This window comes from Rhinoderma darwinii, chromosome 4 (assembly GCF_050947455.1).
Source record: "Rhinoderma darwinii isolate aRhiDar2 chromosome 4, aRhiDar2.hap1, whole genome shotgun sequence".
NCBI lineage: Eukaryota > Metazoa > Chordata > Amphibia > Anura > Rhinodermatidae > Rhinoderma > Rhinoderma darwinii.
In genome coordinates, this window is record NC_134690.1 from 264,805,985 (window position 1) to 264,826,250 (window position 20,266).

A 20,266-nucleotide genomic window follows, 5' to 3' on the forward strand; every position below is an offset into this window, starting at 1 on the left:
GCCCGAGAACGCCTCCCATTGATTTCAATGGGAGGCGGCGGGAAAAAGAAGCGACATGCCCTATCTTCGGGCGCTTCCGCCTCCGACCTCCCATTGACTTCAATGGGAGGCAGGAGAAAGCGTATATCTCGCTGTTTTATGCCCGCGGCGCTCAATGGCCGCGGGCGAAAAACGGCGCGATAATTGCCGCGAAAATCGGCGTGCAGGGAGAGGAATATCTGCCTCAAAGTTCCAAACGGAATTTTGAGGCAGATATTCCTCCCCCAAAATACTCCGTGTGAACATAGCCTTAAGGCAGATTTTCCTCTCCCTGCACGCCGATTTTCACAGCGTTTTTCGCTGAAATCAATGGGAGGCATAGTCGGCCGGTTTTTGGCGAGTTTTGCGGCGCGGTTTCCGCGTCGGAAAACTTAGTGTGAACCCTGCCTTAACGTCTGTTATTTTTTTTGTCTAAATAATACATACTCGTTTTTAAAATAGACACACCTACCACAAATAATGCCACATCAATGCAGCCTTACAGATGAGCACAGATCTACTGTAAATATGGTGACCTCCATTTAAGCTTACTAAAAACATTTTTTCCCATCCTTCTAATAGTTCAGACACTTCCATCATGCCTTAGATTGTACTGGAGAAGAGTAAGGGTATGTTCACACGCACTGTTTTCAAACGTAATTCGGGCGTTTTACGCCTCGAATTACGCCTGAAAAAACTGCTCCATTACGCCTACTGTGTTCTGTTCCCACGAGGCTTCATTTTACGCGTCGCTGTCAAAAGGCGGCGCATAAAAAGACGCCCGCGAAAAAGAAGTGCATGTCACTTCTTGGGACGTTTTTGGAGCAGTTTTTCATTGACTCCATTGAAAAACAGCTCCAATAACACCCGTAAAATACGCAGCGAAAAACGCGAGTGGCTACAAAAACGTCTGAAAATCAGGAGCTGTTTTCGCCTGAAAACAGCTCCGTATTTTTAGACGTTTCTGGTCACTGCGTGTGAACATACCCTAAGGCCTCATTCACACGACAGGTTTTCCCGGACGGGTGCCGGCCATTCATAAATCGGCCGGCACCCAGCTGCATTAGGAATAATAGACCCCTAATGGGGCTATTCACACGACCGATTTTTTGACGGCCGGGAAAACCGGCCGTCAAAAAAATATGACATGCTCTATTTTCGGCCGGGTACCCGGCCGCCCGGCTCCCATAGAAGTCTATGGGGCCGGGTAATACCCGGCCATCACCGGAATGTGTCGCGAGTGATGGCCGGGTTTTCCGTGGCTTGCGCTCTGTCTCCTCCTTCTCACAGCGCAGAGTGCATGAGAGGAGGAGTTGATGCCATTCGGACGAATGGCTACACTGTACACTGTGTGGCAGGGCCGGGGTGTACAGCAGGTGGAGGGAGCACTGGCTCCCTTCCCCTGCTTGTTTTAAAAGCGCCCTGGCCCGGCGACACCTTCCATGGCGGCTGATGCTACTACTGTAGCGACGCCACTATAGCAGGGCGGGGAGGTATCTCCCCGCTCTGCTATGTACTAGCCCCACTTTAGCTCCTTGAAGGAGCGGAATCCCCGTGTTTTCGGGGATTCCGCTCCTGGACAGAGCGCTTGATGTCTCTGTCCATATCTGGGCAGTGACATCAGGGGAAACTCCTGAAGCGGAATCCCCGGTGTCACTGTCCAGATCTGCCCGGCCCGGAACGGATGCAAAACTTTATGCAAACCGGCCGGGCAAAATGGCCGAATTTACCGGCCGGCACTCGGGCGGGACCCGGTCGTGTGAATCCCGCCTTAATGTTATTGTGCTTGACTACTGAAAAACTACTAAATTTACTATATAAATCTGTCAATTGGCTGAAATAGAAAAGGTGAAAATATATTCATGTGACTTAGGGCGGATTTACACGAACGTGATATACGTCCGTGCAACGCGCGTGATTTTCACGCGCCTTGCACGGACCTATGTTAGTCTATGGGGCCGTGCAGACAGTCAGTGATTTTTACGCAGCGGGTGTCCGCTGCGTAAAACTCACGACATGTCCTATATTTCTGCGTTTCTCGCGCATCACGCACCCATTGAAGTCAATGGGTGAGTGAAAATCACGCGCACCACACGGAAGCACTTCCGTGGGACGTGCGTGATTCGTGCAACAGCAGTTAAAAGTATGATTGAAAACAGAGAAGCACCACGTGCTTTTCTGTTTACAAACATCCAAACGGAGTGTCATAATGATGGCGGCTGCGCGAAAATCACACAGCCTCGCATCATACGGGGCTGACACACGGAGCTGTTAAGTACCTTTTGCGCGCGCAAAACGCCGCATTTTTTGCACGTGCAAAACGCACACGCTCGTGTAAATCCGCCCTTATAGTGGTATTTCAGTTTCAGCAAATAAAGCCTACTCATTTTATAATAAGTTATGCAATTTTCTAATAAACTTTCTGTAGCAATTTCACATGGTTTTCAAGATCTCTGCTTGTAGTCATTAAGGGTATATTCACACATAAAGGATTTGCAATAGGCAAATCCGACATGGATTTTTCATAAAATATGCGGCAGAAATTTGCAGCTGACACTCAGTTTTCTGCCATAGATTGGCCAGGTTAGCCACATTGAAATTCAATGAAGCTAATCCAGGGCTTTTCAAGGTAAAAATAATCTGAAATCAGTGTTAAATCCTGAGGCTTGATGGGATTGCAATTATTATTAATAATAACAAGTGTTTAGGGTTATTCCCATTTAATAAAGTAATGGCACATTGCTAGGATATGCCATCACTGTATGATTGTTGGCGGTCCGACCTCTGGTACCCACTAATCCTGAGAGTGAAGGGGCCCTTCGAAGTTTTATTGACTTGAATTGGCCCGTGCTGCAGTTCCCTGCACAACGGGTAACCCGGGATAATATACCAGTATGATACCCTAAATTCACCCAAAGTTCTTGATAGTAACATATTTGACAAAGTTTTACTTTTATTTTTGGTTGGTAACACTCAAAACTTTGATCTCACTTAAATGTTCCCCAAACAGGAGTAAATACAAATTCTTGGTGGTGAGAATTACACAGATCAAATGTATGGCACATTATTCACCCAGAAATCTTTAATTACAGGCAAAAACCAATGCAATTTACAGTGAAAAAAATATAATAAAAACATATGACCCATTGGCATTAGTGTATATAATCAGGTGCCAAACTGCTAACCAGATCAAATTTGAAATCAAGCCTTACAAAAATTCTCCATAAAGACAACAAGCCTTTTGGCACCATAATATTAACATTAATTATTTAATTTGAGCTTGTTAAACATAATTTCTCATAAACTATTAATTTTAAATAATTGGTGCAAAAATGAGCTGCGGTTGCATATGGCAGCCGTAATGCATTTTGGCCCCGGGTAGCAATAGACCTGCTAGCTGTCTAAAAAAGGTAGGAAGTGGAGAAAAAAAACATAAATTGTTTCCTTTGCAATTACTATGAGTCAACTATACAATGTTATAACACATGGACCTCTCAGTACAAAGTCCATTACATTGCTTCAAATTCATCGATTCTCTGTTTGGTGTTGCCCTGCCGTATTTGTCGCAGGGTTTTGTATTTGTCACGGCCCACTCGCACGTTTTCTGTATGTAAGAGATCATTGTGAGTCTTCTTGCTGTCATCCCGAGCTTCAGAAAGCTCATCTGTCAAAGCCTGGTAGAGAAAATGAGAAAAATGTAATGACACTTTTTGATTTTAGAACATATACTGTAGAAAGTAAAAAAAAGAAAAAATTGTCCCCAATAATAAAAATATATTCCTGCATTATTTGGGTTTAGAATTCCAGTCTATACAGTTGCAGCAGTACGGAGTAAAGTTACTGATAAAAAAAATAAATTATCTGTATTTTTGCCAATTAATAAATTTTAAGGGTTATTCCCAACTTAAGTGATGTCATATAGCTTGGATATGCCATCACTTTATGATCAGTGTGGGTCCGACTTCTGGGACTCCAAATGATCTGTGAATAAAGAGGCAGTTTTCCCTGCATGGCGCTACCGGCCTCACAGCTTTGCAGGAAACTGCAGCCAGCTCCATTTACTTGAATGGGGCAGTGTCGAGTTCCCTGCAGAGTGGGTGGACGAGTTCCGCTGTGTAGGGAAAAACAGTGAAAGGGACGCAGGGCTGAATCAACTCTGCGGCTCCTTTGTTCTAAGGTTCAGTCGGGTCCCAGAGGTCAGACCCTCACCGATCATAAAACTGATGGCATATCCTAAAATGTTCACAACTTGGTCAAAAATAAAAGTTTTTCCAAAAGATTATAAACTGGTGACAAAGCCTCTTTAAGAGTTTATGGGGGTCAAATCTGATGACAGATTCCCTTTAAATGCTATTTAGACCTCTCAAAAGTGTTGTTTTTTTTAAAAATCAGTGTGATTGGTGCATCTTTCAAATTAGTTTTTTTTTTTTTCTTTCCAACATTAAATTTTTATTGAAGGTTTCAAAATACAAGTATGTTAACCATGAAGCGGTACAATAGAAAACATATGTCATGGTAAATCAGATTACAAGTGCTGATCATACTCAATGGAATGAACAGATAACCTAGAAGGAAGGATCAGGAAAAGGAAGGGGTGGGGGAGGTTGTGGTATAACAGCAGGTACAGTTGTATGGTCGTTACAATCATCAAAATACAGAATACAAGACTTCCGGAAGGTCATAAAGGAAGCATATTTATTCTGTCTGAGGTAGAATAGGGGTTCATAAATGGTTGAAACCATGGCAATTACTTCTTTGCAAGAAGGGGACGCAGAGGACCTCCAGGCTTTGGCAAACAGAAGTTTAGCAGTGAGTAAAACAAGACACACCAAACATCTAAAATCAGTCGGCACCTCCTCTATCTCCAATGATAGAAGAGCCAGGGCGGGAGTTTTGTTTATGGGCACTGCAGTAATTCTTGAAAGCAGCTGGAAAATGTCGCTCCAGAAAGTAGATAAAGGGGGGCAGCCCCAAAAAATATGGTAAATCGTACCCACTTGGCCACACAAGCGCCAGCATAAATCTGATGTGTGCGGGTATATTCTTTGAAAGGTTTATAATACCACCTCATTAAAACATTGTGGAATACTTCCAGAAGATTCGTACAAGCTGAAGACTTCAAAGTCCATTTAAGTGCCGTTTCCCGTTGTTCAGGGGAAAAGGTCCTATCAAGGTCTCTTTCCCAGTTCAAAAAATGAGCCCGCCTGGAAATCTCCACATCCCCATTTAAAATGTCATAAATTCTATTTGTGTGGTTCAAATCTCCTTTTCCGGAATCAGAAATGTGGTTGCTGACGGATAATGGTAAACGGATGTCCGTTATAGATGAACCCTCTAGGTAAGACTTTATCTGGACATATTTATATATATCCCTTTTAGAGTTATGAAACCTATCTACTAAATATGAGAATGATCGGATGCACCTGCCATGAAGTAATTCTGAAATATTATGAACGCCCGCTGGAAGCCAATGCTTAATTCCCAAGTTAGGAATCAACAATTCTACGACACCCACAGGGACTGAAACGAGGACATTCCCAGGGCAGCTGGAAGTCTCTGAAAATGGGGAAAGCCAACCCTGCAGGGAGACTTTTACAGTAGAATTATAGAGAAGGTTCATTTTTAAGGCATAAACTAGCAGAACATTGCGAAATGAATGTCCTCCCACGAGGTGTTGTTCAATTGAGGGCCAACTGGAGCCCTGTGAGGGGGATAACCATTTCTCTGTTTGTTTTATCATTAACGCTTTATGATAACTCATAATATTAGGGATTCCCTGACCCCCTCTGTGTCTACGGACCATGAGAATGGATGTTACCACCCTTGGTTTTTTACCGCCCCACAATCTATCCCTAGGTAAGGAAAAGAAGAATTTTCCCATTGGAAGGGGAATTCCTGTTGTATAGTTTGCTTTAAGGCAGAATTAATATATTGCCCAAGTACTTTGGATTTAGAAGCGTTTATCATATAATTTGAAACTAAACCAAAACGTGAAATAGTATGAGATATTTCTCTCAGCGAGGTCAGAGGATCAGTAATAGTTAAAATAATATCTTCCGCAAAAAGACCTATCTTGTGTTGTCGAAAACTTATAGGGATACCGCTTATGTTTAAGTTGGAACGCATGGATTCCGCAAGGGGCTCCATCACCAATGTAAAAAATAGGGGTGTGAGAGGGCAACCCTTTCTAGTCCCATTGGTTATACGGAAGGGAGTAGAGAGGACACCATTAGAAAGAACTCTAACTGTTGGGGATATATAAAGAGCTTGTATAGCCCTGAAGATGTTACCAGTAAATCCAATCTTATTTAAGGTAGAGAAAGCAAAACCCCAGTGAATTCTGTCTAACGCCTTCTGTGTCCAGGGTAAGAAAGAGAGAGGGCGTTCGACCATTTCCCACCCTGGTCAGGAGATCAATGATCCGCCGTGTGCCATCAGGAGCCTGCCAACCCTTAGTGAAACTTACCTGATCTGAATGTACTATAGTGGGAAGAATATCTATCAAACGGGTAGCAAGAAGCTTGGCATAAATTTTCGTAACGCAATTGAGAAGAGAAATTGGCCTAAAGTTGACAGGAGTAGAGGTAGGCTTCCCCGGTTTGGGGATTGTCACTATTGTGGCTTGGAGAATTTCTTGGGGTAGACTGCCTAAGGATACTGCCTGATTATAGACCGAAGTTTGGGGAGAGAATTGAAACAAAGGCACGATAATATTCATTAGAGAAGCCGTCAGGTCCAGGTGCTTTATTAATTTTTGACAAACCAACTATTTTGGAAACCTCAGATTGTGTAATAGGGGCATTCAAAATGGATAATTGCTCTGGAGAAAGCGAAGGTAAATGACTTGTTTATGTCAAGAACAGTGGGCTGGGAAGTGGAGAGGTCAGTCTGTAAATTATATAATTTAGAGTAAAAGGAACTGAATTGATCCGCAATTTCTTGACGGTTAGTAAATTTAGAACCAGAATCTGGTGATACTATATGAGTTATTTTTTATTTTAGCTGACGCCATGAGCTTACTAGCTTTATTGTAGGATGTGTAATAGTTCATCCTTAGGGAGGTGATTTTTAAAAAAAATCAAATTCATCTAGAAGGGCCTTTAATTTACGTCGCAAGATCATGAGTTCATCATGCAGGGTGAGCAACTTATTCTGTTGTAGTTTCTGTTCCCCCAGAACGTATATTTAATAGCAAAGAGTCCAGATTCGCCAATTTCTTTTTCTTATATCTGGCTCCTTGTTGTATCAGAAATCCCCTCATAACTGCATTATGGGCATTCCATAAGGAAAACGGGCTGATATCTGGGGAGCTATATAAGAGAAAATATTCCTGCAATTGGGAGGATATCTGTTCCTTGTAATTGGGAAGTTTAAGGAGAAAGGTATTAATACGCCAGGAAAAAGTGGTGGGGGGGGGGGGACTTGGGCTAGCGAAAATAGGAGGTATGCTGGAGCATGGTCAGACAAGGTGGTTTGTCCTATTTCAGACGCCTTAACATTTTGAATAGATCCCCTATCCACTAAAAACAAGTAGATTCTGGAAAAGGATCGATGTCTAGGGGAATAAAAGGTAAATTCTCTAGAAGAGTAATTCATACATCTCTTCAAGTAGCCATGGAGTAAGGGTTGGAGGGGGATCTCCTGCCCTAATTAGTAGTGTCCCACTGAGCATCAGGGATAATATCAGAATCCCCACAAAAAATAAGCTTCCTGTTGCGTCCATGGCCGCAGACAGTCGGGTTTACTCACCCCCGGCGGCCGCAGCCATGGATCTGTGAGCGCTGGCTCGCATCTCCTTCCCTGGAGACACCAGCGCTCACTTCCGCTCCGGTCCACGATGTCCCATAGGGTGCTCGTGCACGGACTTAAAGGGCCAGCTCGCGCACAAATGGAATCATCTTCATCAACTGCCCATGAGTCCTTGGACTATAAAAAGGGCCCTGCCCTTCTGATCCTTGCTTGAGTGTTGTTAGTATTCCAATGTCAGTCTTGCAAATGATCCCTTAATGTTATCCCGTTCCTGTTGTTACCCGTGTCCTGTTGTTACCTGTATCCCGTGCTGTGTTCTTGTTCCTGAGCCTTTAAAGGGGAGTTCAACCCCTTAGTATTTAAGGACATAAATTTAAGCACAATAGGACTTAGCAATCATGGAAAGACAACCATGGAAGGTAGATGGAAATAGAAAAGCACCTTGGATGGGGGAGAAGGGAAAGGACTGGTAAGGAGAGGGAAAACTGTAAATAGTAAAAAACATATCAATCACGTAGTAACAGAAGTAACTTCGCCAAATAACTTGACTATCAGCCACTGAAAATTGGGGGGAGAGAGTCTACCCGATGACCAAAACAACCTCCATAAAAAGATGGATGCACAATAAATCTTTGATTTCCTGAGCCAGTCCGGCGATGGTCTCGGAGGGGATCTACTGTCTGAATCAAAAGATATTGAAATTGGTGACAGACCTCTTTAATCAAAGAGGAGCCTTCATCCAAATTAGTGATGATGTGCAGGATTCCATTCCTGTGTACAAGCAATTTCATAGGAAAGCCCCATTTATAGCCCATATTTTTCCTCAAGGCAATAGTGAGAGGGAGGAGTTTCTTCCTCGATTGTAAAGTCGCCTGACACAAATCAGCATATAAGTGGATTTTCTCGTAGGATGCAGGTACGTCTCGCTGCAAACATGAGGTAGTCTTTTGTATGAAAGAAGTGGATTCGTGCGATCACATCTCTTGGGATCTCAGTTGGAAGACATTTAGGTTTAGGGAGCCAGTGGGCTCTGTCAATTATAAGGTCAGCAGGTTGAAAAGAAGGTATCATCTCCTTGATAAGTTGTTGAATATAATAGATGAGAGCAGCCGGTTAAACAGACTCGGGAATGCCTCTGAACTGGACATTATTCCTTCTATTGCGATCTTCTAAGTCGGCCATCTTATACTTGAGAGACTGTAGCTCCTCTTCCAGAGAATGGTGAGCGTCCACAATATCGTTATGAGCATTGGTAAGTTCTCCCAATCTTATTCTCCACATGATCCACCCTAATCATCTCCCAAATCATCAATGGCATTTGATATTTTCGAGGAAAAGCATGACAGGTCATTTTGAAAGGATCCTCTAAGAGCCAGGACCAAGTTGATCTGTGGAAGGAATGTCTTCTATAGCTACTCTCAATTGGGAATGTGGAGAGATCTCCTCAGTATAGGATTCCAAGTCCAATCGGGGTTTCTGCTTTGCTGGGCTAGCAGAGGGAGACACTGAAACCTCCGGAGGGGAGGCCGCCATTTTATCATCATTGTAAGATGAGCGGTGTAGCGGGGACTAATAGCAGTTCAACCTCATTTGTCAGTGGGGACTCACCTCGAGTAAGACCAGAAGCTCCTACCCCAAACAATAAGGACTCACCCCTCTCATGTGTCAGGGAAGGCTCTGCGTCCGGATCACCTCTGCAGGAGGAGGCTGGGGAAGCGCTTTCAGGAGATGGCGCGTCTCCGCCATGTTTGTCGAAAAAAAGTCTGTAATGCGTTTGGGACCTGTCTTCAGGGACTTCGTTCGGGTCATCATGCTGAGTCACGCAGGAGGAAGGCGTATTCAGACAATTCGGAGTGCATTCTGTCGCTATATTTACTAGCTGAGAGGTCTCCGAGCGGAGCTCACAGGACTGCGACCGCTCTGTTCGGCATCCAGGCCACGCCCCCCAACTTTCAAATTAGTTTTTATTAAAAATTATTTTTACTTTTTGAGATACAGCTGAACTGTTTCCAGCTGTATGGTTCGCGAAGACCTGAATTAGTCAGGTCTGCGGGACTGATGGGTTCTGTGTCAGCGGGTCCTATGTGTCTCTGACATGCAGGATCCACCTGTAATTTATCACATCTAAGTAATGAACTTAGATGTGATGGATAACAGGTGGATCCTGCGTGACCCGCTTTCACTGAACCTGTCAGCCCCGCGGACCTGCCGAGTACAGAATTCAGCGAAAGATACAGCTGCTCTGTATACAGGATAAAGAGCAGCTGTTATGAACTTAGATGTGATGGATAACAGGTGAATCCTGCATGACCCACTTTCACTGAACCCGTCAGTCCCGTGGACAGTGAACGATACAGCTGCTCTATATACAGGATACAGAGCAGCTGTATTTCAAAATGTAAAAAATAATTTTAAATAAAAATGAAGTTTAAATTTGCATCAAATACACTGACTGACATTTTTATTATAATTTTTTTTTAATATATATATATATATATATATATATAAAATGCTCAATGAATGTGCACTCACCATTAACTGCCTCTGTACACGTTCATTCTTCTCTGCCTCAGTGATACGTGACTCCTCTTTGCGGTCATCATGGAAATTGTCATAGGTGAATTCTGCACTGTATTCTACTCCATCATCTGGCAAGTGCTCGTTGACATACTCCCTGACTGGTTCATATACTGGTGGAGGTGGAAGTGGGGGAGTAGTCATGACCATGTGCAGCTCCTCCTTTGTTCTAAGAAGATCGCTCTGGGCTTCCCTTGCCTGTTAACCAAATAATAAGAAAACTGTGATGGAAATCTAACATTTAAAAAAACACATAATTTTTCATTTTATTTAGAACTATATTAGTCAACTTTATAGTTGACACTTGACACAATAAGTTGTCACTGCATCATGCCCTGCTTTCGACCCTTCTGAGTGTTTGCCCAAGCAGCGAACTAGGGAAGATTCTTTTTTTTTTTCTTTTCTAAGGCCTCATGCACACGACCGTAGCCGTGTGCACGGCCGTGATTTTCGGGTCGGCCGGCTGCGGACTGTCAGCGGACTGTCAGCCGCAGGCCGCCCGCAAATCGTGGGACATGCATTGTTTTCAATGAGCCCGGACCGCAGAACCCGGCCATAATAAGACATGCCCGTTCTTTCTGCGGTCCGGGCTCCCGGGCCGTGCACGGACCGCAAAAACTACGGTCGTGTGCACGGCCCCATAGAAAAGAATGGGCCGCAATTCTCCCGTGGATTTTCGGGGGAATTGCGGCCGCAAAAACACGGTCGTGTGCATGAGGCCTAACAGTGTTGCATACCACAGTATTTCTGGAAGCAAGGCATTTAAATACGGGGACACTGGTCTAAAGGTGATCGAGCTAGAGGAGTTAATACTTGCACTGCAGGGGGTGCACTAAATCCCACACATTTTTTTCTGTAATTTCCAGGAATGGGAGGCATTCTGGGGGTCAATTCTGGTGACCTTCCCTTCGTAAATCCTAAATATGTGGGTGTACCAGGGCCGTCATCAGCACCCGGCGAAACCGGGCAAGTGCCAGGGCCCACTGGGCACCGAAACTGAACTGTATCACTTACTAATACAGAGCAGAGAGCCACTGGCTACCTGCCTCGCCGCTCACAGACATCAGTGCCCCAGCACAGGTGACGTGATTACATCTCTGCGCCGGGTCACAGAAAGGTGACACATGAGCGACAGGACCCATCAGCTTGTTGTGGGAACAGATAAGGTAAAACATTTTTACATTTATTTTTATTGGCGCTAAAGGGACCTTACACATTTTTAGGGGCACAAAGGGGGCCTAACTTATATATGGGGGCATAAAGTGGGTGCGTGAGTTGCACCACAAAAGGGCCCACATAAACCTGGAGCCGGCCCTGTGGTGTACCCTGATGAACTATTACACAGCCTATACATCTTCACACCATACGCTGCCCTCTTACATGGCCAGTACTGGCAGAATTGAAGCCTCTCTTTGAAATGTACCAGGGACTCATCAATAGAAATATACTTTACGGGGATGTAAGCCTAGACAAACTTGGCAATGAAATGGTCTATGAGGGGCCTAATTTTAAACGAGCAGTCAAAATGGCTATCTTTAGTGATATACAGTACATATTGCAATTATAAAGGTACTGTAAAATATTATTAGAGAAATATGGCTACATACCCGCAGTTGCCATTCGCCAACTTCATCTTCTTTAGCTCTTCTTGCCTCCTCAAGCAAGGAAATCCTGGCTGTATACTCTGCTAGCTCAGAAGCCTAAAGAAAAATGACAGAGGTTTCATCCAATGGAAGTCTTATCTGCAAATATGTGTAAGTACAGATTATTTCATAAAGTGAAAATAAGCAAATGACTGGATAGCAGTAAACACAGGCACACACTACATTACTTTGAATTATACTAATTACTTTTAACCCCTTAAGGACGCAGCCTAGTTTTGGCCTAAAGGCTCAGAGCCCATTTTTCAAATCTGACATATTTCACTTTATGTGGTAATAACTTCAGAATGCTTAAACCTATCCAAGCGTTTCTGAGATTGTTTTCTCTTGAAACATTGGGCTTTATGTTAGTGGTAAAATTTGGTCGTTATATTCAGTGTTTATTTGTGAAAAATAACAACATTTGAAGAAAATGTGAAAAAAATAGCATTTTTCTGAATTTAAATACATCTGCGAGTAAGACAGAGGGTTATACCACCCAAAATAGTTACTGGTTCTCATTTTCACATTTCCGATATGTCTACTATATGTTGGCATCATTTTTTGAACATTCTTTTATTTTTCTAGGACGTTACAAGGCTTAGAACATAAGTTGATTTGAGGGGCCCATATATTAGAAACACCAATCAAACACCCCATTTTAGAAACTAGACCCCTCACAGCATTTAGAAAGTTTATTAACCCTTTAGGTTTTTCACAGGAATTTAAAACAAAGTAGAGGTGAAATTTACAAATTTCATTTTTTTGTCTGAAAATCCGATTTATTCCTTTTTTTACCAGAGAAACGCAACTCAATACTTTATTGCCCAGATTCTTCAGTTTTGAGAAATATCCCACATGTGGCCCTAGTGCGGTAATGGACTGAAGCACCAGCCTCAGAAGCAAAGGAGCACATAGTGGATTTTGAGGCCTCCTTTTTATTAGGCACCATGAGTTCTTTTGGTGCCAAAACAGTGGAAACCCCCCAAAAATGGCCCTATTTGGCAACTACACCCTTCAAGGAACTTATCGAGGGGTATAGTGGATATTTAGATCCCACAGGTTTGCTGCTGCATTTTGTGGAATTAGGCTGGGCAATTGAAAATCAAATTTTTCCGATAAAAAAATAAAGGAGAAAAAACACCCCAACATTTGTAAAGCAATTACTCCCGATTACGGCAATACCCCATATGTGGTCATAAACTGCTGGTTGGACAAATGGCTGAGCTCAGAAAGGCAGGAGTGCTATTTGGCATGAAGATTTTGCTGGATTGGTTTTTGAGCACCATGTCGCTTTTGCAGAGCTTCTGAGGTACCAGTACAGGGGAAACCCATAAAAGTGACCCCATTTTGGAAACTAGACTCCTTGAGGAATTCATTATAGTTTTCTTGGGGTGCATCCGACGTTTTGATCAGTTTTTATCCTATTTTTAAGAGGCGTGGTGACTAAAAAAACAGCAATTCCACTATTGTTTTTTATTGAAACATTTTTTACAGCGTTCACCGTGCGCTTTTTATTCAAAATCATTTAGTTTTTGTGTTGCCTTATTCTAAGAGCCATAACTTTTTTATTTTTCCATCAAGAAAGCCGTGTGAGGACTTGTTTTATGTGTAATGAACTGTAGTTTCGATCAGTACCATTTTTAGGTACATGCGACTTTTCTATCTCTTTTTATTCTATTTTTTGGGAGGTGAAGTGACCAAACAATTGTGATTCTGGTACGGTTTATTATTATTTTCTTTTATGGTATTCATCGCGCGGGATAGATAATGAAATACTTTTGTAGTTCAGGCCGTTATGAACGCGGCGATACCAATTATGTATAGTTTATTTGTTTATTTATATTAATAATAAAGGACTAATAAGGGAAAAAGGGGGATTTTTACTTTTTATTACTTTTAAAACTTTTATTTTTTTATACAACTTTTTATCTTTGTCCCACTAGGGGACTTGAAGGCAGGAGGCCGTGATCGCAATTCTAATACATTATAGCGTATTAGAGCTGTCAGCTACTCAATGACAGCAAGCATAGTGGGTCCTGACTTTGTCAGGACCCACTAGGCTTCCGTAGATGGCATAGCATAGCAACCATCGCCGCCCACTATCATGTAGCAGTCTGTCGATGGTCATTTAACCCTTAAGAAGCCGCGATCGCTATTGAACGCAGCTTCTAAGGGGTTAATCAGCGCGGACACCGCGATCTGTCCCCGCTGAAGGAGCTGCGGCAACTGCTGTACGAGACAGCAGTTGTCACAGCTCCTGTATGTGTGGGGAGGACAGCCGAAATGGCAGTTCCTCCCGCGACATACTATGCCGTCATGGAGAGCGAATTATGTGCTTACCATGACAAAATAGTACGTCAAGGAACGGGAAGGGGTTAATAAACAGAGTAGAAAATTTATAAAATGGACTATTAAACAATTAACTTTATTCTCAGAGAGTGAAGCTCGCCTAGCCAATCAGAATGAATCAGCTGTTTAACAGCATACACATTATAGTGCCAATGAATTGGAAATCGTAAGGTTTCCAAGTCTGAGAACGAAGCTTTGTTTTAGTGAACGGTGAGCGTCACAGGACACAGACCCTCACTGTTGACATCTTTTTACATGTCTCAATGACATATCAGGAGATGTCTGAAGATGAATCTTCACTTTAAATCCCGTCTGGTGTCTTGTCTCGTGCCAGTTGAAATGGATTTGTCCTGATTTCTTGCGTTCTTCCGTTTTTAACATGTGACTTCTAACCTTTGGAATTTGACCTAATTTTATCCTTGCTCTGCTCTTAATTTGTCTGTTGGTTCTACATTTGACTGTTCACTATTTCCCGTGACTATGATTCAATCTTCTGATTTAATACCGCCTACAAACTGCATGACTATATTTTTATTGAACAACTTGCTCTGGTGAGTGTTCTCTTACTTGGCCCCTGGTAACTTTATTCAGAGAATTTACCCCCAGAGATTCACCTCACGCTCAGGTCTTGGGGCCAGGAGAGTACCAAGACCCAAACCCAAGTCAAGGAGAAACCGGGGCCCTATAAATGAATGTGACATGTAACTATCACCTGTTCCCCTAAGCATTACAGCAAACTAACCAATTCTTTATGTGACTGCAGTAGAATTTAGAAATAACTATTGGTGAGAATCTTTATATAAAATGTATATATAGCAAAAATTAATAATAGATGTAACTATTACGAAGTCCTATAGATGGCAGCAAACCCACTCACGTAACATACAGAAACGAAAGAACATTAGCTGGCGCTCACTGGTAATAGAATTATAGTAGCTGTAAAGTGAATGCAGTGATATTTCTCTCTCTGACAGTAGACAGAAAAATGTATGTTAAAAGTGAAGGGTGAATTTGTGTATTACCAGCTGCTCTTGGCTCTTCATCTGGTCAACAGCTTGTCTCTCCAGCTCCTCTTTAGCACGGAGGGCAGCAATGCGTTCAGACTCCAGTCTCTCTGCTTCTAACTGAGCTCTTTGTCTCTCATCCTCCAACTCATGGGCTTTTCTAATCTGCTCCGTTAATTCTGTTTTAACGACACAAAAAATAGATCTGAGACAAAGGTCGAACATAAAAAAAACACAACAGTTTTTATTTACACATTTACATTTTTTTCCCATTAAGACTGATGTCCGGACCTGACTGATTTTCAAAGCTGATATATCCAATCTTTTATCCTATTTACACAAAGCAATTAACGCTGCAATTCCCTGGGCATATTGTACAAAGAGTCAAGCCTTAGGCTATGTCCACATTGCGTTTATGGTCTCCGTTTGAGGCATAAGCCGGGAAAAGCTCCTGATATATAAGTTAAACGGAGCCTGTGACAGTGGCATTCGTCACCCATAGGCTAATATAGCATCCGTTTAACGTATATGTCATGACGCATATGTTAAGCGGATGCCATTATAGCCTATGGGTGATGGATGCATCGGTTTAACATATACATCATGAAAAGTTCATATGCCTGCGACGTACCGTATATATATGGCATATGTAACGCATAGGCTCCTGTTAAAAAAATGCATATCATGCGGTACTACTAGATGCCTGTGGATAGAATAGCGTATAAGACTACACTATTTTATCCAGCAAAAAAGAGGTATACCGATGTATGCTATCCCTCTGTCGGGTGAATAGGGTCCTAGGGATAAGTTTAACGTATACATAACGTATACATAACGTATACAGAAAACATGCACTGTAAACGCAGTGTGAACACAGTCTTAGGCCTAATTCACACAAGCGTGTTAAACGTCTGTGGGACGACCGTTGAAACAGCGGCCGTCCCACGGACCTATGTAATTGAATGTGGCCGTTCACACAGCCGTTGTTTCAACGGACCGTGTGAAGGGTCTGTGGGAAAATAGGACATGTCCATTCTTTTCACGCGTCACTCCATAGACTCTCATATATAGGGGATGTGAGACATCGCGTCCAATAGCGCCGAGCACGGATGCACCTGTCATTTTTCACGTCCGAGGTGCGCAACGCTCGTGTAAATAAGGCCTTAGTTAAATTAGCTGAAGGTGTTTGACAAAAGAAAAGAGAAGCATTTAGAATGGAAGACATAAAAAGCAAGTTCTAATCACACCTTGTTTGCAGCGTTTCTTCTTCAATTTCAAGCTACAATGTACTAGAAAATAAGGCCTCCTGACCCCATTCTAACATTTGATTACACTATATTACTGGCATCCATATTAAAAAAAAGTTAGATGTCTATGAAACTATTGCTTGGTGGAAAGTAACTATCATTGAAAAGATTCATACAACAATAATAATAATAATAATGCACACAGAATAAAATCATAGCTGGGGATCAAACTTTGAATTTTACAATCAAATTCATGGTCATTTTGACATCTGGATCCAGATCTATCAGCATATATTGTGGGAGGAATTTATTAATAGCTTTACACAACTTTTGTTAAAAAGTCGAAAATTCTGATGCAATTTTCACTCCTCTTGTAACTTTTCAAAAGTGGTGAGAAGAGCAGACAGTCAGGAGGGGTCACCAACGCACAACACTGATTGATTTACTATAATTTACATCAGAAATTGTTGTAAATTATAGCGCAAATCTACGGCTGCTTATAGCAGTCCGCTTCTTAATAAAAGTTGCCGAATTTTACTTGGATTATGACTGGCAAATGAATTACCAGTCTAAGAAAATCTTCCTCGATATAGTGCAGTGCCTTGTAAAAGTATTCACCACCTTGTTGTTTTACCTGTTTTGTTGCATTACAAACTTGAATGAAAATTTTTTTTTTTGGGTGGGGATTTGTACCATTTGATTCATACAAAATGCAGACCACTTTGTAAAATATTTTTTACTGTGACACAAAGAATAATTAAGATAAAAACAGAGCTTTGATGTGCATAAGTATTCCCCCTGTGAAAGTGAATACTTTGCGGAGCCACATTTTGCTGCAATTACAGATACAAGTCTCTTGGGTTATGTCTCTGTTAGTTTAGAACATCTAGACACCGGGATTTCTGCCCATTTTTCCAGGCAAAACTGCTCCAACTCCTTCAAGTTAGGTGGGTTGCGTTGTTGTATAGCAGTATTTAAGCCATGCCACCGATTCTCAATTGTATTGAGGTCTGGGCTTTGACTTGGCCATTCCAAGACATTTACATGTTTCCCCTTACACCACTCCACCGTAACTTTAGCTGTATGTTTAGGGTTATTGTGCTGCTGGAAGGTTAACCTCCGACCCAGTCTCAAATCTCTGGCAAAATGAAACAGGATTTCCTCAAGAATTGCTCTGTATCTACTGCCATCCATCTTTCCTCAATTCCTGACCAGTTTTCCAGTCCCTGACAATAAAAAGCCTCCCCACAGCATGATGCTGCCACCGCCATGCTTCACTGTGGGAATGGTGTTCTTGAGATGATGGGAAGTGTTAGGTTTGCGCCCCACGTAGCGTTTTACATGATGGCCAAATAGTTACATTTTAGTCTCATCTGACCAGAGAACCTTCTACCATGTGGTTGGGGAGCCGGCTACATACTATTTGGAAAGCCTAAATCTTGTTTTCTAAACTTTTTTTTGAAGCACTGGACTTTTTTCTGGCCACACTTCCATAAAGCCCCAATCTGTGGCGTGTACAGCTTATAGTGATCCTATGGACAGATACTTCCATATCTGCTGTGCATCTTTGGAGCTCCTTCAGTATTATCGTTGGTGTCTTTGTTGAATTTCTGATTAATGCCCTCCTTGCCCAGTCTGAGTTTTCGTGGGTGTCCTTCTCTTCTCAGGTTTGTAGTTGTGCCCTATTCTTTCCATTTTGTTATAAAGGTTCTCCGTGGAATTTTCAAGTTCGGTGTATTTTTTATTAATCAGGATCTATACCTCAACTTTGCATCTGACCTGTTTGGAGAGCTCCTTGGTCTTCATGTTACTTGCTTAGTGATGTTGCAGACTCAGAACAGGTGTATTTCTACTGACATCATGTGACAGATCATGTGACACTCCGATTGTACACAGGGGACCTTATTCAACTAATTATGTGACTTCTAAAGTGAATTGGTTTGACCAGACGTTATTTAGGTATTTCATAGCAAAGGGAGTAAATACATATGCATTTACAAGTTTTCAGTTGTTAGTTATTTTTAAAATAATTATTTTTATTTAAACAAGGTATTTTGTAACAATTTGGACGATTTTGTTAGGTCCATTACATAACATCAAATATACAATCCATTTTAATTCCATCTTGTAATACAACAAAACAACAAGGGGTGAATACTTTTGCAAGGCAATGAATATTGAATAATAGGTTTAGAAGACAGCAAAATGTATTATTTCCAAAGATTCTTCCCCTTTTTTGTGGCTTACCTTTTTCTGCCCTCCTTGTCTTCTCTTCATACTCTTGCAACCTGAGCATGAGTGCCTCCTTCTCTCTTATCATCAATTCCTTCTCTTTCTCAACTGCTTCCCTCTTCTTCTTCTCATTTTCAAGCTGCTGTCTGTATGGGAACAATAAACAAGGAAAAATGTCTAACACCTGTTACTAATATGACCTATCGGTCTTATAAATGCACCATGTTCACTAACATTTGATCAACTCGGTCGTGTTCACACATGGATTTTTTTGTGCATTTAAAATCTCATAAAAAACGCATGTAAAAAAGTCTGCAGTTTTGTAAATGAAGTAGGGGGCATTTATCAAAACTGGTGCAAAGGAATAGTTGGGCTGTTTTCCATAGCAACCAATCTTTAATTGAAATGCTGATTTAAATACAAACACAGCATGAATATTTTTCACTATAAATTAAAGCAACCAATAAGCAGAAATATATATATGCATAATTTATGCTGTGAATTCCCCTAAAAAACAGTTTGGACTTCTCCTTTGTGGTCATTATTAGGCTGGGTTCACACACACTATTTACGGACGTAATTCGGGCGTTTTAGCCCCGAATTACGTCCGAAATAGCGGCTCCAAAGCGTCGGCAAACATCTGCCCATTCATTAGAATGGGTCTTACGATGTTCTGTTCCGACGGTCATTTTTTTTACGCCCCGCTGTCAAAAGGCGGGGTGTAAAAAAGACGCCCACGTCAAAGAAGTGCCTGTCACTTATTCAGACGTAAATGGAGCCGTTTTCCATGGACTCCATGGAAAAGCAGCTCCATTTACGTCCGTAATGGACGCAGCGAAAAGCGCATCAACAAGCAATAACGGCTGAAATTACGGAGCTGTTTTCTCCTGAAAACAGCTCCGTAATTTCAGCCGTTACGGACGCTGCAGTGTGAGCATGCCCTAAGTATCACCATGACTGATATATTTTTTTATATTATGCAACAGATTTCTGCACTGATTATTGGAATAAGCCACCATTACCAATTGCATTAGCTAAAGTAACTGTACCAGTCTGTTACATATTTCATTCATTAAAGTTACTATTTAAAAAGGCTCTGTCACCAGATTATAAGTGCTCCATCTCCTACATAATCTGATCGGCGCTGTAATGTAGAAAACAGCAGTGGTTTTTATTTTGAAAAACGATCATGTTTTAGCAAGTTATGAGCAATTTTAGATTTCGTTTCTCAATAGACAACTGGGCGTGTTTTTACTTTTGACCAAGTGGGTGTTGTAAAGAAGTGTATGAGGCTGACCAATCAGAGACCAATCAGTGACCTACACTTCTCATTGTTCCAGCCCAGCTTCTTTCACTGCGCAATCTCACTGTGCTGTGGATCATGCTGGGCTGGAACAATGAGAAGTGTATGACACTGATTGGTCTCTGATTGGTCAGCCTCATACAC

The 20,266-nt window shown here is 42.0% G+C and overlaps 1 protein-coding gene across 1 annotated transcript in view; it reads right to left on the reverse strand.

Annotated features, from left to right (window-relative positions):
- Window positions 1-2,953: 2,953 nt before the first annotated feature.
- Window positions 2,954-20,266, reverse strand: part of EZR (ezrin) — a 91,074-nt gene continuing 73,761 nt past the window's right edge. Inside the window, exons 10-14 of the mRNA XM_075862442.1 lie at window positions 18,835-18,965; window positions 15,359-15,519; window positions 11,952-12,044; window positions 10,300-10,542; window positions 2,954-3,692 (exon numbers count right to left, since the gene is read on the reverse strand). Coding sequence (XP_075718557.1) covers window positions 3,528-3,692; window positions 10,300-10,542; window positions 11,952-12,044; window positions 15,359-15,519; window positions 18,835-18,965 — 793 coding nt within the window. The 3' untranslated portion in view covers window positions 2,954-3,527. The remainder of the gene's footprint in view (window positions 3,693-10,299; window positions 10,543-11,951; window positions 12,045-15,358; window positions 15,520-18,834; window positions 18,966-20,266) is intronic.